This window comes from Palaemon carinicauda, chromosome 1, assembly GCF_036898095.1.
Source record: "Palaemon carinicauda isolate YSFRI2023 chromosome 1, ASM3689809v2, whole genome shotgun sequence".
NCBI lineage: Eukaryota > Metazoa > Arthropoda > Malacostraca > Decapoda > Palaemonidae > Palaemon > Palaemon carinicauda.
The window spans coordinates 305,659,273-305,683,538 of NC_090725.1; the positions used below are offsets into that span (position 1 = coordinate 305,659,273).

The following is a 24,266-nucleotide window of genomic DNA, read 5'->3' on the forward strand; positions in this document are numbered from 1 at the left end:
ATAAATCAAAACATTCAGCATGTTGGGTTTTTGTTTTTGTACTGACTCTCATTTTCATGTAACTCTTGTAAATAAGCTACAAGAAATTTAGTTATGTGCTACACTTTCCTCCAAAATCCTTGTATTTTAGGTGTGTGAATAACTGTTACAGTATTTTGATTTGTAATCTATTTCATTATTAAAACCCATATTTCCAAAACTTATTATTATTTTGTCACAATGGTTAATAGTCTAATTTGGTTGTTCTAATATTGAAGTTGAGTTAATTTGTTTACCATTTATAATTGAAGTTATAAGTAATTGTTTCGAGTTACTTCTGTTTTGGAAATTGTTTTCAAAGCTCTCTGTAAGATCTCTAGTTAGTTCTAGAGTAGAGTTCCTTATTGCCACTCCAACTGAGTATTCTAAAGTAGAGTATGTTGTTGAGTGAGTTCGTGAGAAGGATATCTTATATTTTATATTTCATATTTCTATATATTTTGAGCAAGTTTTGGTGCAGATCTGTATGAAAGGCATACCTCAGTTAATACTTTTATCTGACATCACTTGTTAACAGTTTTTGGAAAGTGTGGAGTTTCTATGTAAATATCATTTCTTCTCGGGTTCGTTCAGTGAGTGTTTCATTATCGTAAATAGCTTTTATATTTGTTTTATTTAATTAACTTTATTTTTCTTTGTTTCATATCAAGTTTTGTTTTGAAATTAAATGTTTCGGTTTAAATTTTCTTTGAATAATGTCCTTCACTGAGCTTGGAGTTTGCTTAGTTAGCAATTGCATTTGTTCAGTGAGCAGAGGTAAGAACTTATTCGTCCCTTAGACTAACAGGTAACGCTCATGACCACTAGTCGTTACAGATTACTATAAAGATATTTTCAGTTATCTGTTGTTAACCACGACCCTGATACAGTGATACCTCTGGATACGAAAGTTTCTGCTTACGAAAAATTCAGGATGCGAAAAGTGATTCGAAGATTTTTATGCCCCAGGATACGGATAAAATTTCAGGATACGAAAACCTTACGAGATCCCAACTCTTCGCCGAGAGTAATTTTAAAAAGCGCGCGCCGCCTGACTTTGAACTTGGGTAGACTCACTTACAGCCTCCCGCTCACCCATTGGTTATCTCCCTACTCAGACGCTAGCTGACGCCATAAGATCCTGCTTTCCTATTGGTCGGCAACTATCCCAGCTTGCCTACGCACGGGCGTTCATCTCTCTCTCTCTCTTTTCGTTCCGACCGCGGTATCGTTAACAGACATTGTGTGCTTTTGCTTGTTTGACTTAGTGTTAATATACAGTACATTCGTACGCCACGTGTTATCGTTAATAAACATTCGTTACAGTGCACTGTACTGTATTAGTGTTTACTATACATAGACTGTATATAACGTTACGTAGTGTATTATATTACGTTTGCCTAACGCATTTTAGAAATGTGTTGAAAAGTAGGCAGAAACAAGCTTCAATGGATAGTTTCTTATTAAAGAGGCCAGCGGTATTAGTAGGCCAAGACGAAGGTGAAAGTGAAGAAAAGAAACAGAAAAGAGGAAGCGATGAAGAATTAGAAGGTGAAAGTAAAGAAAAGAAACAGAAAAAAGAAAGTGATGGAGAAGTAGAAGAGATTTAGAAAATAAGAAAAACGTAAAGTTATAAAAAAGCAAAAAAAAAAATTCAATTTTAAGTTTTATGTTACCGTTAAGTGTTAAAGTAATTTTTTCTTTCATTTTATAGTTTTCCATACGTAATGTTAAGTGTTAATTATTTCTTCTATTTTTTTATTTCGTAAAGTTTAAGTGTCAATGTGTTAAGTGTGTAAATTACTGTATGTAGTCTGTCACTTGTTACGTAGTGTATTATATTACGTTTGCCTAACGCATTTTAGAAATGTGTTGAAAAGTAGGCAGAAACAAGCTTCAATGGATAGTTTCTTATTAAAGAGGCCAGCGGTATTAGTAGGCCAAGACGAAGGTGAAAGTGAAGAAAAGAAACAGAAAAGAGGAAGGGATGAAGAATTAGAAGGTGAAAGTAAAGAAAAGAAACAGAAAAAAGAAAGTGATGAAGAAGTAGAAGAGATTTAGAAAATAAGAAAAACGTAAAGTTATAAAAAATAAAAAAATAAAAAATTCAATTTTAAGTTTTATGTTACCGTTAAGTGTTAAAGTAATTTTTTCTTTCATTTTATAGTTTTCCATACGTAATGTTAAGTGTTAATTATTTCTTCCATTTTTTATTTCGTAAAGTTTAAGTGTTAATGTGTTAAGTGTGTAAATTACTGTACGTAGTCTGTCACTTGTTACGTTTTCTGCCTTATGCCATCCTCCTCTGCCGCGACTTCGCTATCGGACATCGTCTCAATCAAAAGGTAAGTTTCAACTTTTTTGTTACACTAATTAACTGTAACCTTTTTTTCAGAGTGTACAGGTATCAATCATTAATTTAGGTGTACGTACAGGTAACAATACATCTTCACTGATCTAAATGCTTTACGTACATACAGTACCGTAACTTTTATACAGTAGTAGAGAAAACGGACCGTTTTCTTTGGGCTTGGGGGGGGATAACTTGGCTATAACTACATTATTGAATAATCTCATAGTGGTTTCTGGAATGGATTAGGCTGTTTTTAACGGTTGTGTTAATTATTGAATGATAGAAATGGCTGCATTGCACGTTTATTACTACAGTTTAGCGTGTTTATGAAGGAAAGGGTGACTTTTTATAAGGCTTGGAACGGATTAGGCTATTTACATGTAAAACACGACTCAGGATACGAAAATATCAGGATACGAAACCGCATCCTGAACGGATTAATTTCGTATCCTGAGGCATCACTGTATATCAACCTATTGATGTCTCAAATGCTATGAAGCTTAACAAAATACATACATACATATACCAAGGCACTTCCCCCAATTTTGGGGGGTAGCCGACATCAACAAAAAAACAAAAACAAAAAGGGGACCTCTACTCTCTACGTTCCTCCCAGCCTAACAAGGGACTCAACCGAGTTCAGCTGGTACTGCTAGGGTGCCACAGCCCACCCTCCCACATTATCCACCACAGATGAAGCTTCATAATGCTGAATCCCCTACTGCTGCTACCTCCGCGGTCATCTAAGGCATCGGAGCCAGCAGCAGGGCCTACCGGAACTGCGTCACAATCGCTCGCCATTCATTCCTATTTCTAGCACGCTCTCTTGCCTCGCTCACATCTATCCTCCTATCACCCAGAGCTTCCTTCACTCCCTCCATCCACCCAAACCTTGGCCTTCCTCTCGTATTTCTCCCATTAACTCTTCCATTCATCACCTTCTTTAGCAGACAGCCATTTTCCATTCTCTCAACATGGCCAAACCACCTCAACACATTCATATCCACTCTACTGTAGTTGCTAACTCATTTCTTACACCCGTTCTAACTCTTACCACTTCGTTCCTAACCTACTCGAGATACACCAGCCATACTTCTTAGACACTTCATCTCAAACACTAAATGGGGAAATGTCCATGTTAAGTATATCACACTGTATCCCATTACACTTTTGAGTAGCAGTTATGAGGCTGGATAACAAGAAAGAAATTGAATAAAATACGAGAAAGAGACAAAGAATTAATAAGAAAACAAACAAGGTTTTTTATAAAATATTTAGACCTAAATCTAAAGGAAAGAAATTCTACTTGGCTCAAGAGCCCTCCCACTTTTCACCCTCTTCAACATGGAATGAATATTCCACGGTCATGTAGACCTAAAGAGAAATGATCTCTTAAAGTCAACTCTGTTGCCTAGAATGTAATATTTGTTGTACAAAGTTCCCAGAACAAATTAAATAGAATACGATGAGTGGCTCAAATAAATATTCAAAATACTGTATGCTGTCTACAAAAGCATCCAATAATTGATGCACACAAATGACATACCTTTAGCTGCATTTTCCATTTTTTTAACAATTCTCGTTGCCTCGAAGCTACAGGTAAGTTGGCCCATTGAGATTCAGTACTTTCTATTTCTTCCACCTGTTTCAAATTGGAAAATAATAACAGAATAAAACCTGTATATTTCACTCTGCATAAAGTATATGTAAAAATATACAGAAATATAGTAAAGTTGATAACCCTATAAAAATGTTATAAAAGATTTAAGTTGAATGGAGAGATAACACATTAAATCTTTACCCAGTTTTTTATCTTACATAAGATATTCATAGCAGCAAAGAGTAGTAAAAATAAAAATCTTTACCATCTTTTGAAGGTCCCGTATCGCTCTTAATCGTCTCGTATACTTTCGCATAACAGGTAAGACACCTAAATGGTGGGCATGAAGCGTTAAGAACCAGCAGTGACTATGAAATGTTATTGGTTGAAATTTGGAGCACCCTTCAGTTCCTGTAAAAAAGAAAAAAAATTACCAAAAATAACTACATAAAACTGACAGTCCAACAGTTTATAGTTTTCAAAAGTCCAGGTTGCAAATCTCCGTGGGTGCTTTGAATGACCATAGAAAATTAAGAAAAATTAAAATATAAATAAGAATTTTCAAAGCAATAGAACTCTTTAATGAAAAAAACATCCATCTACTAACGAAAAACTACTAAGCACAATTGAACTTGTAAATATAAATGACTGCCATTTGTTACAAACCATTATTCTAAATTCTAGTTTCATTTTAAAAAATCTAGAAAATGTCAAAATATTAACCATCGTGAGGATCTCATGATGAACGTGTTCAACTCACATTCACTGAAATTACTCCTACTGTTACTTACTACCAAGATATTTAGTTAACAAAGACATTGATACACTTTTCAACTTGATTAGCAAAAATATGAACTTCAAAAGACATATCCTTACTTAAGATCAAAGTGTCATCAGTTTATTTATAAGCTTTACCAAGAATCCAAATTCTTAAATGGATAAAACACCTGTTAATAAGGTAATATTTAACCTCAAACTAACCCAAGCGATGGACATGGAACTAGCCGCCTTACCAGAAATATATTCACCAACAAATCAATAGGCATTTCAAATCTTTTATGGGATTGGCCATAAAAGCATGTTCTCAAAAGGAGAGGTGAATACTGCACAAAGCCACAAATAATGAGAACCGAATCGAAAGAAAGACATAATACAAAAGGAATTAGCTAATGACGACCCACTCACTTATTCTGCCTCCTCACTGCCCAAGGAGAAAAAGAATTTATTGCTATATAAAGTTCTGATTTATAAAACCACAAGGAACAATACATAGCCTAAATTGAGAACACTAAAGCTCCAAATGCAACCATTTCAGAAGTAAATACGAGGAAATATGCATCATCTTAGAATGTTACAAGATTTAAATTTCTGACAATGAAGGAGTTGGGCTCCACAAGGCACTAGAAGAGTTAGAAGACCCAGGCCTACATGGGTGAGGACTATGAAGCGTGAAGTAGGAGATGATGAATGGAGAAGTATTAAATTAAAACCTCAAGATAGAGACGACTGATGAAACCTAACCAAGACCCTTTGCGTCAATAGAACTTACGCTGTTTTCGCACCCATTCTTCGACCTCTTCCTGAGTCATGGAAAGTCGTGAATCTTTAGACACATCTACTAATGATTCTGGATGTATTAGATAATAAGGGTCCACTTTGTCCAGTTTAACCTGTAAAGAAAATAAACTCCATTAAAATTAAGAAAAAAGTATAACATTCTCCAATTGGCAACCAAAACTTCAAACCTAAAATGAAGGGAGCCATTAATTTAACCCTTTTACCCCCAATGGACGTACTGGTACTTTTCACAAAACTCATCCCTTTATCCCCATGGACGTACTAGTACGTACTTGCAAAAAACTGCTATTTACATTTTTTTTGCATTTTTTTGGTAACTTTATGAGAAACTTCAGGCATTTTCCAAAAAAATGAGACCAACCTGACCTCTCTATGATGAAAATTAAGGCTGTTAGAGCAATTTAAAAAATATATATGGCAAAATGTGCTTGAAAAAAAAAAACACCTGGGGGTTAAGGGTTGGAAAGTTCTAAATAGCCTCGGGGTAAAAGGGTTAATACTAAACACTTTAAAAGTTATATTACAATAAGCATTTCAAAAGAGTAATAGTAGTAATCTTAGTTCTTTGCAATGAAACATCAAATATACAATGTTAACTGAAAAATCAAAAGGAAAAAGATAAAACTGAAATATTGAAATATGAAACATGGAAAGTTACCTTAAAACAAAGTTGTTGTAAAACTGAGAGCAAATTGATCATAGGGCCATCCCCCGCCACCATTTTTTCCTCAACGTGGATCTGTGCACGGCGTTCATTGCATCGAATCAACTTGGCAAGATAAGACAGAACAGGCTCACGTGATGAAGGATTCAGTAAAATGCTGCGAAACAATTTGTGCAAGGTTGTCTGAAAAATAAAGCAATTTGATAAACATTTTAACAAATTAAAATATTGTACTGTAAATGGTACAGTAAATAATGAAACAACAATTATTGTTTACAAGGGATAACCTATAGAGAGAAGACCCATAATAACAATACATTCATTTATATTAAACAAAACTTCAGTAAAATATGTACTACTGTATTAAGTATTAATATTTGTTTCCTCACAAACCTATTACTGTACTGCACATAATAAATACCAATTTTATAGTCTAAAAAAATTCCTGGCAATTCATTCATTGTCAGCAGTTAACCAGAAACACGTTACATGCAAATATAGATCCTTCAGTTTCAGCATCACAGATTACAGCTATCTGAAATCCCTATATTCTCCCAATTGATTTACAGGAAAACCTAAATCATGTAAATCACTCTTTTATGATGCATTCAATCCATTCACTTGATCCAAAATTCTTTCTTTCTCATGTGATGAAACAAACTTCAGAAAAATTCATAACTACCAGATGGAGGATTATGTTCCATTTTTATAGCATTTTTTTAACATTTGTAAATATTAGCTAGTAAGGGATAATTACTGGAAGTAAACATTACTAATTTCAGAATTTATATTTTTCCTAACCATACAAACCTGAATCCTTTAAAAGGAGTATCTTCCAAGCTTGGCTGGTACCTAACTGTCAAACTTTATAATGAAGTGGCAGTAATCACTTGGTGGCACAACCCTGCCCCCATTGAAGGATTCTGGTTTGTAAAGTTAGGAAAAATACAAATTATTTTTAGTTTTTGTTTTGTTCCAATATTATCACAAACCTCATCCTTAAATAAGTGTCTCATCCATCTTTATGGGGGAGGAAATCTCGATAAACATAATACAGTAGCTGGTTTCCACTCCCGGACCCGATAGGGGTGAGGGAGTGTTGATTCCTGCCACCTCTCATAACTTGAGACTAGATTCTCACAAGCTGAACTAGATTTCTATCCAGGTTTAACTTTCCCTCTGTTGATTGTGGAGTTGAGTATGACTTGGTTGCAATGAGGCCATGGGAAGTAAGCCTTTGTTGCAATGAGGCCATGGGAAGTAAGCCTTTGTTGCAATGAGGCCATGTCCCCTCGCTACCTATCTGTGGCTGCTTGCTGAACATCGTCCTACAGAGGTGCCATCTTCTCAATTCAGGAAAAGAAAGTATTACAATTAGTAAAGGAAGCAGCACTCCTATGTCATGGTATAAAAGGTGAAGGAGGGCAGCATCCAAGCTTCACCAATACTCGGCCAATGGAACAAGTGAACACCTCCGTAATAAAGCCAGCCTCTCACGTCATGGGACCAGGGGTCAGCCAGGAGCTGTTCACCTCCCCTGACCAAGAGGTGATATTATCAAGTCCTTTCTGGACTACTATTACCTATCAGAATCGGAAGAGAAGGACAAGTAAACTTGTTTCTTTCTCTTACCAACTTTCCACTCAGGTTCTACAAACAGAACAAGGTCATTGGCCCTCCTAACACAGACATAGGTGGGGTTACTGGTGCAGGATCCAGGGCCCTTGAGGGCACAGGGACAGAAGGGCGATACAAAAAGGATCAACTGACTTGATCCCTTTTTCATGACTTTTTCACCAGCTTTGCCAATATGACAGGATTTGAAGTTTTCTTAGGCTTACGATGATACATTGCAGAAATGACCATTGGGGTCAGTCACAACTGGAATTTCTGGCAGTGGGGACCCTGGAGGCTAATTAGCTTTAAGCTACCAACTCCCTCAAAAATTACATAAAGGACGTACCTGCAAGAACTAAGGAATGCTTGGCCTTCCTCAGGTCAAACTTGTCAGTGGGGGACTTCACCACTACGGAATAATTTCCACCACATCCTAGATTGCGACAATCCCAGGGGGAAATTCAAACAATCCTGATCCCAGTACTCTCTGATCCTTAAGCATACTCCGCAGGGACGAAGGGGGGTATTGTCAAGGATGACTTTGGAGAAGCCTTAGCCTTCATAACCTTCCAAAAAGAATAAATCTGCCACAAAACAGGAGGCCACAATCTGCACTCAGCATATGGGAATAATTGTAAGCAATCATGGCCCCTTAAAGAAGGGCAGTGAGAAAGTGGATCTACTGCCATTCTAGCCATAAACAGACTGCACTGTCCACCCTTTTCCTTGCATTTACAAAATTCTCGGTTCACATACATAATGCACAAGATGTTAACAATCAACCATTATAACTCTGAAGCAAGAGAAACAGATCTAAAAGTCTTAGTTAATATCCAACTGTATGCACTATTTTAAAGGGAGAAAGGTTCGTACAATATACACACAGAAGCAAACAATAGTAATGTACCATATTAAGTGTTTTTACACACACCTTTTATCAAATAACGAAATAACCATCAAAAACCTCAAATAAAGCATAAAATAATTCATCTATCATACTTACAGTGCGAACATGATCCAATTCCTTTGCCAAATCCTGTAATCCACTGGGAATATTTCTGGTACTAACATTCTTGATGAATTTCTCTACTACTTTAGGATCATCTTCAGCAAACAGTGATAAACATAAGAATGGTCCAAGGAGTGTAGTAAACATCATTTCACGACCAGCTGAGGGATGTTCCGTGTTTGAACACCAATTACTCTGAAAATGTAACAATATCATTGTTAACAAAGAATTTTTTACTTCATGTATGTAACTGATAAGTCATGAAGGAATGTGCAAATTTATACTCATGTCTATTCAATGTGTTTATTTTTTATTGTATATCATTTAGCATGTTATAGGGCTTAATACTACTAAGCAAGTAAAAATCTAAAAAATTTTTTAAATAATTTGTATTTTTCTAAATTATAAAAAACCAAGTCCTTTACTAGGAATATGACTTCAGCAATGATGGATCAGCTGTTTAACCTTCTAATGAGGTAATTATAGTTGCTGGCAGGTGGGGGGGGGGGAGGCAACTCGCTAGGTAGAGTAACCTTTATTCTGACCTTAACCTGGGAATAGAAGGTTGGCAGAGATGACCAGTGTAACTTAAAAGTTCTTGGGTATGTATACTGTAGTTAGGAAAAATACAAATTGCTTTAAAAATCTGACATGGATACAAACCTTCACCCTTTAATAGGCGATTCCTCCTAAGGAGGGAGGATATATCTATAACCAAACTTTTATACACTACGAAACTTACCATTGAGGTCATCAGATTACATATAGGCCGTTGGTTGGAGTTAGCAGCATTATTTGGTCTCATATCAATCAGCAAGAATAAAGACTCTAAAACTCTTATGTACAGGGACGAAGTTACACTGCAACTCCTCATTGTTGTACTCAGGCCCAGAAGTAAGGGCCCAAAAACCTGGAAAAAAAACAAACTCATGAATAAACCACTTACAAAAAATTAAAGATGTGTTGGTTTCTTCCCAAATAGGACTTTAAGGATATATTCAAAATTTCTTTCACATACATACATACATATACCAAGGCCCTTCCCCCAATTTTGAATGTAGCCGACATCAACAAATGAAACAAAAACAAAAAGGGGACCTCTACTCTCTACGTTCCTATTTCACATTCAATAAAATTTATAAATTTATCAGTGACTTTTACATAGCATTCCAAATTAACTAGTATACTCTAACTCGGTGCTTATGTAAAACACTTTCCTGTTTTCCCTGCAAGAAATAAAAGAAAGTACTAACTCACTAAGAAAAAGATTTTCATTTTTATAACACCAAAAAAAATATGTCTAAGAAAATATTGCTTCAATTAGTGTACTTTCATTAGATAAATATTTATATACTCAGATGAAACAAATGAAATAAAACTGGCGCACAGTAGGGGATTCTGTCCGAGGTGTAGATTCAAATTTACGCTAAGTAGTCCTGTACTAATAACAACTAATAGACCGCTGAAGTACTTGGTATCATTACTCGATATTTTGATATTAGTAATACTAATGTTAATCGATAGCCTATTGAAAGGAAATCACTCGATTTGCCCGATCGCTTTCCGCCAGGAATACAACTTACCAAGAGAAATTAGTCCATTTTTATAAAGAAAATATATTATTTCTAAGGAAATACTCGTCCTATTAGTGTACTATTTCCGACAGACTTGTGACATCAACCCAGTTGCAAGTGGACCAAAGTAAAACAGTGGTAAGTTGATGACTACCTGTACTTGTAACTACTATCAAAACCCTCAACAAGGTCTTAAGTTCAGGTTCATATATATAGTACATTTTTTAGTTTCATCGGTTTTACCACAATGTTACCATTATACATTAGTGAACTTTGATCAGTGACTGCCACTAAAGTTATGGTAAATCTAGCAATGGCCCCTTCTGATGAGTGCAATAATTTTATATTCTCAGTGTACAGAGGTAATTTTGGAGCTATACCATAGCCTTGTATAGTACTCTATCGTAATGTGCTAAAAAATTGGGAAAGATTAACCGAAGAGTTAAAATGACACATTAAAGTTAATAAATATTTAACAGATGACGTGCAGTCAACAGAATTTCAAGGGCTGATGATTTGCAGACTGCATAATATGTCATCAGAATATCAAAGGTTCATGAAGCATTGGTTTTATTAAGTTTCTTTTTTTGATGTTGGCTAACCCCCAAAATTGGAGGAAGTGCCATGGTAAATAGATAAGTGGATTACAATTTTGCACATCTTGCCCTATAACATTTTTCCTTTGCTAAATTATTCTAATTACCATTTTTTTGCACTAATCTATTTACATATCTCTACATACGGACATTCTAGACTTTTGACTGATGCATGAATTATTGTATTCTGTTCTTTCTCTATTGAGGTACTCCAACTTACTTTATATAATAATTCCTCATTTTCATAGGTAAATAGAATGAGATCACAAAGGAATCCCCTGGGCAGACTCTCCGTCAGCAGCGGATGTAGCAACAAGGATGGTTGAGGAGCTAATGCATTTGTAAGGCCTCCTGAAATGGAACAATAAATTAATGACTAATGCATGAATCAGTAACTAGACTTGGCAAGGATTAAAACTGATAAACTTCTAGAAACAGAATTAAAAGCAAGAGAGAAGCCCTTCCAGGTATATATGTAATATAAATCTAAAATATTAAAATTCTATATGCAAAGTCAAATACACTAAGCTTGAATCATGTAAAAGGTTACTTACTTCATTCATAATTATAAACCTAAATAATTTTCCTAAAAAATTAATACCTATTACTAATGGAATGAGAACTGAAGTAACTACATTTTCCAGAATACCATGATAGCTACTCTTACCAATAAAATTTTAAATCTACCCTTTATCTAATAATTGGATTTTCCTGTAAACTAAACAGAGTCTATTTTTGGGTGAGATAGCCATGTCGTCCTGATGGAAGGTTACTTTAAGTAGCTTCCTAGGGTATATTTGACTACAATGATATTCCCAGAGAATTTAACTTAAGGTCTCCAGAATTCTATCTCCTGGCACGAATATCCTTAAAGTTTCCCTTAAGGATATCGCAGAATATCAGGGGACGTATTCTTGACACGCCACATAGCAATCTGCACCCCGCATAGCGTTTACGCTTCAAAGGGGAAAAGTGGCAAAATAAAAGAGAAGCCGTTAACAAGGTTCCCTTCCTCCGTTACTGTTTGAGTGCTCAGATGGTGCCACCATCGCCGCCATCTTTATTTCTTGTAGCGTTGAGCCGGTGCTACAGATACAGTATTAATGGGAGGGATCCTGCCAAGGCCTTTCAAACAAAAATCACAAATTTTAAGTAATTTGTATTTTTTCTAACAGTACTTACCTCGAACTAAATTTACTTTCTTAGGAGTATCTGGGATCTCCTCCCAACCGGCCAGTTTTGTTTAGGTTACCCTCCTCCCGTTTTCTATGAGGGGCAACCTCTGGTGGTGTGATACGTGCCCTGAGGCGACCCCGGGTCAGAGAGAATCCTTGCTCAGGTCTCGATCCCCAGTAAGTTCTTGATAGCTTAGGTTTCTATGAGGTCTAGCAAGGCACTCAGGGAAGGATGGGTGGGCCATTACCCGAAAGTAGTTCGAGGTAAGTACTGTTAGGAAAAATACAAATTACTTAACACTTGTGATTTGTTCCAACACCTCATACTTACCTCGTACTTATCTCGAACTACTTTCTTAGGAGACTTATACCTTAGGAGGTGGGAGTGTCCTTCATGACCTAGAGACCAAGAGAAGTATATAAGAGGAACCTAGATAGGAGACTAGGTTCTGCTGACCCCAAGGAAAACATGAGAGAATAGGGAAAACTACGCACAAACCCATCTTAGTGTCTAAGTAACTCAACTCTGCAAGAAATCCTAGGAGACATGTCCTTCGAACGATAGTGTATCCCATGGCAGTTTCAGGGGACTACTGAAGTCATTTCGCTGAGGGAGCAGGGGAAGGAAGAACAAGGGGGTTTAAGGAAGGAACCAGTGTCTCTTGGACTTACTAACCGCGGTTGTCACTGGGGTTCCACCTTTAAACTGTTTGGAGCGCGGAAATGACGGGACCTATCAAGAACCCGTCTAGGGACTTCCTCGAGTAGTCCTTCAAGTAGTGAGCTGTGAAGGTCGACTGGTTAGACCAAGTACCTACTCTCAGGATCTGGCCCACTGCCATATTTTTCTCAAATGCCAATGAAGTGCTTAGACCCCTAGTGTCATGGGGTCTGGGCTTTCCTGGAAGGGGGACCCCTGCACTACTGTAGGCCCTGACGATCACCTGTCGTAGCCAGAAGGAGATAGTATTCCTGGAGACTGGCTTCTTCACTAGTCCCGAGGAGACGAACAGACTCTTGATCTCGGGTCGAAGTCTGGCTGTCCTCTCTATGTATTTTCGTACTGCCCTGACAGGGCACAGCAGCAAGTCCCTCAAGTTGTCTGAACGAGGAATTGTCGGCACTGAGAACCCTTCAAACTTGGGATCCCAAACAGCTGGATTCTGAGTCTTTGCCACGAAGGATGGGACGAACCTGAAGGTAGCCTCACGCCAACCCTTCGAGTGAGATACCTCGTACGACAGTCCGTGCAATTCCCCTACCCGTTTTGCTGTAGCCAGAGCTAACAGAAAAACTGTCTTGAGGGTGAGTTCCTTGTCCAAGATGTCCTTTAGGGGTTCGAAGGGAGGTTCTGACAGAAACATCAGGACTCTGGCCATGTCCCACAGGGGCACCCTACTGGCCTGAGGGGGGCCCGATTGTTCGAAGCTCCTGATGAGCATCAAGATATGTCTGGAGGCACCCAGGTCGATGCCCTTCAGGAGGAAGACTTGACCCAGAGCAGCCCGGACTCCTTTGATGGCTGGGATGGACATGTTTACTTCGTCCCTGAGACAGACTAGGAAGTCCGCTATCTCTGGAACGGAGGCCCTCAATGGTTTGATGTTCCTCAAGACACACCACTTAGTGAATGTGGCCCACTTTGCCTGGTATACTGCCGCTGATGAACGCCTCAGATACCCTGACATCCTTGCTGCCGTTCTCGAAGAATATCCCTCCTTCCTCAGGAGATGCTCGATAACCTCCATGTATGAAGGCGGAGGGACCGAGGGTTCTCTTGGAACCTTTGAGAATGGGGCTGCCAGAGAAGGTCTGGCCTGTCTGGAAGGGGCCAAGGTGGAAGGCGCGCCAGTTCCTTTAGATCCGCGAGCCACTCTCTCTCCAGCCACCAGGGCGCTACCAAAGTCATCCACAGGTTGTCCGCTCGCTTCACCCTGTTGAGGACCTGTCTGAGCATCCCGAAGGGAAGGAAGGCGTAAACATCGAGGTTGTCCCAAGGGTTCTGGATGGCGTCCTCGAAGGCCGCTTCTGGATCTGGCACAGGAGAACAGAACACGGGGAGCTGTGCGTTCAGTCTCGTCGCGAAGAGGTCCAACACTGGTGATCCCCATTTCTAAATGAGGGTCTTGGCCAGTACCGGGTGCAAGGACCAATTGTATCCTACCACTTGACCCATTCCGCTGAGGCCATCGGCCAGGACGTTTCTCTTCCCTGGAATGAACCTTGCTGAGATCTTGATCTGTTCTCCTTCGGCCATTCCAGCAGTCTCAACGTAAGGACGCACATCTCCTTCGATTTTAGTCCTCCTTGTTTCTTTATGTAGGCCACCACCGTGGCGTTGTTGCACATCAGTGCCACAGTGTTTCCCCGGAGCTGATGGACGAACTCAAGGCACGCTCTTCGCACTGCCATCATCTCTAGTACCTTTAAATGCTGGTTTTTCTCTACGTTCGTCCAGATTCCTCTTGCTGTCCTGCCAAGGAGATGGGCACCCCACCCCTCCTTGGATGCGTCCGTGAACAGAAGTATCTCCGGAGGGTCGGCTGCGAAGGGCATTCCCTTGAGGGTGTTCGATCTGGTAATCCACCACTCTAGGACCTCCTTCGTCTCCAGGAACACCGGGACCACCTTGAGGGGGGATTCTCTCTGGTTCCAGGTCTCCTTCAGGTTCCATTGGACTCCCCTGAGTTTGAGTCTCCCCTGGGGGACTAGCCTCTCCAACGACACAAGGTGGCCTATCAGTCTTTGCCAGTCCTTGGCTCTCCTGGGCTGGTCCGACAGGAAGGGCCAGAGGATCTGGTCCAAGTTGTCCAGCCTCTCCGCGGAAGGGAAAGCTCTTGCCAACCGGAAGTCCAGGACCATCCAGAGGTAGGTCATCCTGGTGGAGGGTATCAGTTGGGACTTCCCCAGGTTGATGATGATACCCAGGACATTGCAGAACCGCAGGAGCTTCGCGCCATGTTCCCTTAGTACTTCCCCTGAGGCTGAAAGCAACAACCAATCGTCCAGGTACCGAATCAGGCGGATACCCTGTTCGTGAGCCCAGGCTGAGACTGTTGTGAAGACCCTCGTGAAGACCTGAGGGGCTGTGGACAGACCGAAACAGAGGGCCTTGAACTGCAACGCTTGGGCACCCCATTTCACCCTTAGGTACTTCTTGCTGGAGGGGTGAACAGGGATTTGGAAGTACACATCCTTGAGGTCTATGGACATCATGAAGTCCCCCTCCCTCAAGGCCGCTAGGACCGACTTCGGGATGTCCATCTTGAAGTCGGTCTTGCACACAAACTTGTTGAGGGCTGAGAGGTCGATGATTGGCCTCCAGCCCCCTGTCACTTCCTCCACCAGGAAGAGTCTGCTGTAGAACCCCGGGCCCGGGTTCTTGACTGGTTCTATCGCCCCTTTCACCAGCATCGCAGAGACTCCCTCTTGTAGGGCCGTCCTTCTCCAGGGATCCTAGGGTGCCAACCACTCTGCCTGTTGATCTGGTATTAGAGGTGGGGGTCTGCCAGGAAGGGCAACCTGTACCATTGTTTCAGGACTGCTACGGTCCACGGATCTGCTCCATGGTCTCTCCATGCTTGCCAAGAATGTTTGAGGCATTCCCCCACCTGAGGCTTTGGCAGGAGTATGGGGCCTCTCTCCCTATCGCCTTCTAGAGGCATGGCCTGAACGACCTCTTCTGGCTGCTGCATAGGAAGGTCTGAAGGATGATTGCGTTGAAGATATTCCTCTACGGGAGGGCTGAGAAGACTGAGACCAGGCCGTAGTAGGGGTTGACTAGGTGAGGCGCGAGGAGGATGGGAGGCGTCGGAGGGCACCCTTCTATGGGTAGGTCTTCTCGCTGGAGGGGGTCTGGAGTCTCCCGTATCCTTCAGCTTCCTGACCCTCTCTACCGTCTCTTCCACTGCCTTCAGGGGGAAAACTGAGTCATCCCACAGGGGTAGGCTCCTCAGGGACCTCGCTTCTCTGTCAGGGAGCCTCCTTACGAGCTTGTTGAGCACCGTATCCCTTTTTCGCAGAACCCAATTGGCGTCCTGCGCGATGGATTGATACGAGAGAAACTTAAGGGCTTTACCTCCCGAGCTAATCAGCTCTTTCAGTCAGGCCTGGTTCTCCGGGATAGTGAGGTCGTAGGAGGACTGGAAGCCTACTAGCGTGGAGGCCCACCAATCCAGCCATGAGGAAACGTTCACCAGGTCCTTGGCTATCTCCTCCATCATGGCAGCTTCCTAAGGGGAGAAACAGATCGGGGCTGTAGTAGCCCTCTCTTCAACTGCTCCTTGACCCAGGATGGTGATTGCAGGTTCCACAGTACAGGGACCCACGCAATGCCCTTCAGGAAGGTAAAACCGGCTCTGGGATTTCAGGCCTTGAAGAAGCTTGGAGGAACTCTGGGTCTTGGGGGCTTCTTCATGGTTGGCCACGATCTTGTCCACGTGAGCCCTACCCAGCCTAACATCCCTAGCCAAAGGCAGGGCTAGCGAGGCTCGAGAGCCAGACTTCGTCGGAGGAGGGCTTGGGTTCGTCCAATCTGTGGTGCCTGCGAATGAGTCCTACTACCCTACTGTAGGCCGAAACTTCTGCTGCTGAACCTTCTCCGTTGTCGTCCATTTCCTCCGTACGACGCTACGCTGCCTGTGACGGAGGTCGCCGCGCGGAGGGGGAGGAAACATCTAGGACTGGTCCAACTTCGGCGGCTCAGGGCGTAGGACGGACATAGCCGTCGGGACGGAGGCCTCCATCCTGGACTTATCCCTGCTTACGGAAGTCCAGGTAGATGCGTGCTTGCTCGTCGAAACGAGTTGCTTATCTCGTTCCTGCCGACTCGAGGTTGACTTGGAGGTCGGGACGTGGCTGCCAGACCGAAGGGGCGACTCTCTCCGCTGGGCAGATGGAGTCGGAACCTTCGCGGACTTATGCCTGTCTGCTGGGACCTGAATAGACGGCTCCCTCCGTCGATCGTAACTGCCGCTGGATACGTACCTCACTGGTGAGCGAGCCCTTGGGAGCCAGTTTGAGGGGCCCGGAACTGCTGACATCTCTATAAGTTTGCTACGAGGGATGACGACCCATTCTTCCCCCGGGGAGTCACTTCTAAACTTCCTCCAGGGGGATCTAGAGCGCCTACCCCCGTAGCTGGATCTGGAGCGAGAGCGAGAACAAGAACGTCTCCTGCGGGACCTCTCACGACGTCTCCTATGGTCCCTCGGGGCTCCGTCTTCCGAGGAGCCCGACAACTTGCATGTTCTCACCGGCGGGCCCGACTCGTGCCGCGTTGTAGATGGGTCCACACGTCGCTCGATGGAAGAGGAGGGCTGTAGGAAGGCGGACGGAATCGTAGCTGAAGGCGCTGGAGGGGAGCATGGGAGTTCCTCGATGGGGGACCAGGTTTCAAAACCTTCCTCCATCCTCAACGGAGACCTGAAGGGCGTCTTCGGCAGCACCCACACGAGGGAGTCCGACGGCGGCGAGTCTTCCTTCTCGGCAGAACCCTCGGCTGCGGAAGCACCTGAAAAACATGCCCACGAGGCGGGAAAAGAGGTAGGCACAGTTTTTCCCCACATAGGATCATCTGAGGAGACGGGCCCTGCTTGCACCAGGGTTACGTCCCCGAACATACTCCCATCCCTCCCTCAGGCCCCTCACTTGCCTGGAATGACGCCACAATACCACTATCTCGTAATTCAGACTCCTGGGGAAGGACCACAGGCCTCTTCCCCGCAACTGACTTACCTCGTCCCCTACTCTGGGTAGGGGAAGGCGGCAGCGAGGCTCTGTCTGATGATACACCCGGCGAAGCAAGAGAAGTGACCCTCGGCTTCTTAGGCAATCTCTTAGACGCCTTCTTCTTTTTGGTGCCGTAACGCACCCACTGCACCTCGTTCCAGGACTCGCACTCCGGACACGTGGCTGTAGGGGAACACACACTGCCCCTACACGAAGAACACAAGGAGTGCTGGTCAACTTCAGGTTTCGACAGGAAAGCACCACACGATTTACCGGCCATAGGCCAGGACGACGGCGGGGATGCTCCATTACGCACTAGTAAGGCACCGCGAGACACAGGAACACAAAGAGAAAGGATAAGGGAGAGCACAAAGGTACCACGTGGGAACCGTGTGGGTCGCACTGGATAAGGAGAGCGTCGTGATGTTATCGCGTCGCGACCAGAGAACTTACTGGGGATCGATACCTGAGCAAGCATACTCTCTGACCCGGGGTCGCCTCAGGGCGCGTATCACACCACCAGAGGTTACCCCTCATAGAAAACGGGAGTAGGGTAAACTACACAAAACTCTGGTCGGTTGGGAAGAGATCCCAGATACTCCTAAGAAAGTAGTTCGAGGTAAGTACTCCGTGTTGGAACAATACATAATTAAACGTCTTCAACTCACTCTTCAGATTATTAATGACATGACCTACATTACCTGCACAAAGAAATAAGTGCAGGAAAAAATATCAGTATACCTACAGATAACCAAGCCATACAGTAAGCTGCGATCAATAAAATTGATGACAAATTTAATCTAAAACACTGATGAGCAAATAAAGAGTATGTTGATTTATAAGATTACCTCCTGACACATTAAAACAGAATAAGAAATCCTCTAGCAATAGTAAATAATCTTTAATAAATACAAACCTGATAAAAGCAATGCAGCATATGCTACACACTGTCGCCTGACATCCAGAAGAACAGTTAGCAAGGGAGGAGAACTGCTTCTCTGCAAAGTGGAATATTTTGCCATGATCAACAAAATTACAATACAATTAAAAATCAATAATTTCACCCTCAATGTTGCACTGTGCATCTAAAACTAAGTATCCAACTATCGTACACTGGTAAATTATCATAGAATCGGCAGGTAGTTAGCATAATCATCAATTGCACACAAGTAACTAGTACCTTTGGGTGGCCTTTCTCTTCAGCATTGACTCTAGCGTAAGTCTGAAGAAGATACTGTAGAGCTGTTGTTTCTGGACAATGGATCATTCTTGTGAGCTCACTTAAGTCGGAACTACTACTACTCCCTGAGAAAAAGAAATAAAATTATTGTATAGTTTTCTGTAGAATAAGGAAAATTATCAATTACTTACTGTATTTGGAATTCATTAAGTAATTAATATGAACAACAGCTTTAAGAAAAAACACATGCCGCTAATAAGGCCACTCCTCAGAGAATAAATTCACTTTTACCAACCAACACAGTACTTAGAATTATTACAGCCTAATGAACTTATCAAGACGGTTCCTGGAATTACCAATAGTGCAGCTTGCACTTCAATTATTTAAAATGATCCCCAGCTTAAAGTAGTGCCATACAATGTCTAGCCAAACTGAATTGTTCTTTATACCAATCATTCAATTTCAAAGATTTACTTGCTACACGTGTCATATTCAAAGAGTTACATACATACATATACCAAGGCACTTCTCCCAATTCGGGGGGGTAGCCGACACCAAACAAATGAAACAAAAAAAGGGGACCTCTCCTCTCTACGTTCCTCCCAGCCTGACAAGGGACTCAACCGAGTTCAGCTGGTACTGCTAGGGTGTCACAGCCCACCGTCCCCCTCTATCCACCACAGATGAAGCTTCATAATGCTGAATCCCCTACTGCTGCTACCTCCGCGGTTATCTAAGGCACCGGAGGAAGCAGCAGGGCCTAACGGAACTGCGTCACAATCACTCGCCATTCATTCCTATTTCTAGCACACTCTCTTGCCTCTCACATCTATCCCTTATCACCCAGAGCTTTCTTTACTCCATCCAGCCACCCAAAACTTGCCCTTCCTCTTGTACTTCTCCCATCAACACTTGCATTCATTACCTTCTTTAGCAGACAGCCATTTTCCATTCTCTCAACATGGCCAAACCACCTCAACATTTTCATATCCACTCTAGCTGCTAACTCATTTCTTACACCCGTTCTCACCCTCACCACTTCATTCCTAACCCTATCTACTCGAGATACACCAGCCATACTCCTTAGACACTTCATCTCAAACACATTCAATTTCTGTCTCTCCGTCACTTTCATTCCCCACACCTCTGATCCATACATCACAGTTGGTATAATCACTTTCTCATACAGAATTCTCTTTACATTCATGCCCAACTCTCTATTATTTACTACTCCCTTAACTGCCCCCAAACACTTTGCATCCTTCATTCACTCTCTGACGTACATCTGCTTCCACGCCACCATTTGCTGCAACAACAGACCCCAAGTACTTAAACTGATCCACCTCCTCAAGTAACTCTCCATTCAACATGACATTCAACCTCGCACCACCTTCCCTTCTTGTACATCTCATAACCTTACTCTTACCCACATTAACTCTTAACTTCCTTTTCTCACATACCCTTCCAAATTCTGTCACTAATCGGCCAAGCTTCTCTTTCGCATCTGCAACCAGTACAGTATCATCCGCAAACAAAAACTGATTTACCTCCCATTCATGGTCATTCTCGTCTACCAGTTTCAATCCTCGTCCAAGCACTTGAGCATTCACCTCTCTCACCACTCCATCAACATACAACTTAAACAACCACGACGACATCACATGTCCCCGTCTTAGCCCCACTCTCACCGGAAACCAATCGCTCACTTCATTTCCTATCCTAACTTATGCTTTACTACCTTTGTAGAAACTTTTCACTGCTTGCAACAACCTTCCACCAACTCCATATAACCTCATCACATTCCACATTGCTTCCCTATCAACTCTATCATACGCTTTCTCTAGATCCATAAACGCAACATACACCTCCTTACCTTTTCCTAAATATTTCTCGCATATCTGCCTAACTGTAAAAATCTGATTCATACAACCCCTACCTCTTCTAAAACCACCCTGTACTTCTAAGATTGCATTCTCTGTTTTATCCTTAATCTTATTAATCAGTACTCTACCATACACATTTCCAACTACACTCAACAAACTAATACCCCTTGAATTACAACACTCATGCATATCTCCCTTACCCTTATATAGTGGTACAATACACACACAAACCCAATCTACTGGTACCATTGACAACACAAAACACATAAAACAATCTCACCAACCATTCAAGTACAGTCACACACCTTTCCTTCAACATCTCAACTCTCACACCATCCATACCAGATGCTTTTCCTACTCTCGTTTCATCTAGTGCTCTCCTCACTTCCTCTCTTGTAATCTCTCTCTCATTCTCATCTCCCATCACCGGCACCTCAACACCTACAACAGCAATTATATCTGCCTCCCTATTTTCCTCAACATTCAGTAAACTTTCAATATATTCCACCCACCTTTTCCTTGCCTCCTCTCCTTTTAACAACTTTCCATTTCCATCTTTCACTGTCTCTTCAATTCTTGAGCCAGCCTTTCTTACTCTCTTCACTTCTTCCTAAACCTTCTTCTTATTCTCTTCATATGAAAGAGTTAGTCTTAAATAATAAAAAAATACTAAATATATTAAAAAACCATTTGTATTTTTCCTAGCCATACAGTACAAACCTGAGCCATTTATTGGATCAACTCTGGCGCAGCTTTGTTACGGCACCATTGAAGAATTATTGGGGGTTTAGCAACATTGTAAGGGTGCATCATACAACAACCAGTGTTTCAGTAATTTGATGCAAACGTTTGCGTTCTCAATGTATTTTAATATGGACTTATGGAGAGACTGAGGTGGGCAGTGAAGGTTGTCTGTCTCTTCCAAACAGCCTCTCTAAGTACCTGTACTAGCGAGTGGTTCTTGCAGAATACAAGGGTTGCAGCAACACCATGGATATCATGTGCTTTGGGAGGGGTACCATTCAACGCTTCTCCCAAAGATTTGTAAGCTTTCATGATTTTCTCACATAACCAGACAAAATCGTGTTCTTGGTTACTTTCTTTCTTTCCTCCAGTACTTACAAACAAATTGGGGATACCTAGACGGCAAGGTGTAGTCCTCTTTAAATAAAGACGGACTGCCGTCACATGATAATGTAGCAAACTGTCCGAATCATCAGTTACCTCTCTGACTGATGAAATGGATGAGAAAAACAGATTGTCATCAATAGACGAATTTGGGTCTTAGCTATAAATTCAGGTACAAATATAAATGACTGATCTCTCCACCCCTTGGAGTGAGACACAAGATGAGATGGACCATGAAGCTTGCTCAACCACTTCAAAGCTCCACATGAGCCCTGACATTTCCCATGAAGAATTAAGATTTAAGCTCTTATGTCTGAAAACCTGGCTCAAAGCTAAGTGATAGCCTTTCACTGTGGAGACTGAGAAGAGCTGTTTTCGATGAAGGTAGATGAAGAAATCAGCTGGTCGGGATGTCATTCAGTTGGGAGTCATCAGAATCACCCAATCATCCAGAGACCTACCATCATCAACAGCCAGAAGGGCAGAAAGGCGTACGAGTCCAGATTTGCCCCGGAATGTTGGATGGTGTCCTCAAACACAATCAACAGGCCTGAAACTGTAGAACAGAATACTGTACAGGAAGTTTCTTGTTCAACCAAGTAGAGAACTGATCGATTGATGATCATTCCACAGAACTAGAAGCCTTTCAGCCAAACAAGGATGTAAGGACCATTCCAACCTGGCAGCTAAGCGTGTCTGTTAAAACCTTCCTCTTGCCTGGAATGAAATTCACTGATAGCTATATCACATTGTCAACTGCTAATGTATGCACCTGCTTTCTCAAATCGCTAAGTCACGACAGTAGTGTTGTTGCTTATCAATGTTACCAAGTGCCCTATCAATGTCAGAAATCTTGCTGTGATACGAGCACTGCTTGCATTTCTAACATGTTGATATACAAGCACATTTCCTCTGTGGATCACATTCCAGAGGCGGTGTAGTTCCTGAAGTGTTTGCTTCCTTGGATACATCTATAAAAAGCAGGAATTTTATAGATGGGTTTCCAGCAGAGCTCCTTAGATAAAGTTTTCATTGCTCAATCACAAGGCCAAATCATCCCATACTTCTTATTCCACTGGAACCCAATGATAAGGACAGTACTACTTGCTGACCAGTGACGCTTCAGAAATTACTAAAGCAATCATTGTTGGAGATGCCTGTGTGGGACAAGCTTCTCCAACGATGAAGGATGTCCCACAAGAACTTGCCACTGTCGAGGCGGAAGATCTTGACTGTAAAGGAACAGGTGCACTACCTCCCTAGTCTGCTGATACAATCATTTGATGGTAAGACTATTGCTGTTGTCATATCTATCCATATACCCAGGTACTCCCTCCTCTGCTTGGCGACCTCCTGGAGGATATGAAGAGCCAACAGTGGAGATACCCTCAAAGAAAAATCTCATTTGAGTGGATCTGAGTAGAGACAAGCGTAAACACTCACCTAAACACTTGGAGAGCAACATACAGTCCAAATAACTTTCTGTAGGACAGACGAATGGGTATCTAGAGGTCCGCATCTATCAGGTGTACGGAAAGCACGGTCTTCTTTCCTGATGGTGAACCACACAGTGGTTAATATCCATTCTGAAAGGTGTATGGAAAACAAACTTATTCCCCAAAGAGAGGTCAATGACCAGTGTCTACCATGTAGAGGTGACCGTAGAAGTCCGGAAAACCATCTCGGACGACATCATGAATAATCTCCTCAATCGAATGCTACTTGGGCCTGAGGTTACTGCAATTTAAGAAAGAAAGGCTGGAATGTCTGCATACTTATCCATTCATTCTTGAAAGAGAAAGCAAAAATTAGTGTGTATTAATATTGGGAGTTAAATGGCAGGACACGATTAGAAATGAAACTATAAGAGAGATTACTTGAGTACCATATGTGGATGAGATCATAATGCGGGGTAGATGGAGATGGTTTGGGCATGCTCTTCGCACTCCCCAGGAGAGATTAGTTCATCAAACGTTTAACTGGGCTCCACAAGGCACTAGAAGAATTGGAAGACCCAGGCCTACATGGCTTAGGACTATAAAGCGCAAAGTAGGAGATAATGAATGGAGAAGTCGCTTCTGTCTTAAGCTTTTAACCTCTTCAGCACGACCTGTCACTGGAGCCTCAATATAAACATTCCAACTTTTTTCCGTCACGTGTA

General features: G+C 42.0%; 1 protein-coding gene across 1 annotated transcript in view; it reads right to left on the minus strand.

The window, feature by feature from the left end:
* Positions 1-24,266, minus strand: part of LOC137658549 (ubiquitin conjugation factor E4 B-like) — an 87,655-nt gene that overhangs the window by 38,893 nt on the left and 24,496 nt on the right. The window contains exons 7-15 of the mRNA XM_068393420.1: positions 19,095-19,219; positions 18,831-18,912; positions 11,230-11,360; positions 9,582-9,749; positions 8,834-9,034; positions 6,208-6,396; positions 5,521-5,641; positions 4,237-4,382; positions 3,918-4,013 (exon numbers count right to left, since the gene is read on the minus strand). Coding sequence (XP_068249521.1) covers positions 3,918-4,013; positions 4,237-4,382; positions 5,521-5,641; positions 6,208-6,396; positions 8,834-9,034; positions 9,582-9,749; positions 11,230-11,360; positions 18,831-18,912; positions 19,095-19,219 — 1,259 coding nt within the window. The remainder of the gene's footprint in view (positions 1-3,917; positions 4,014-4,236; positions 4,383-5,520; positions 5,642-6,207; positions 6,397-8,833; positions 9,035-9,581; positions 9,750-11,229; positions 11,361-18,830; positions 18,913-19,094; positions 19,220-24,266) is intronic.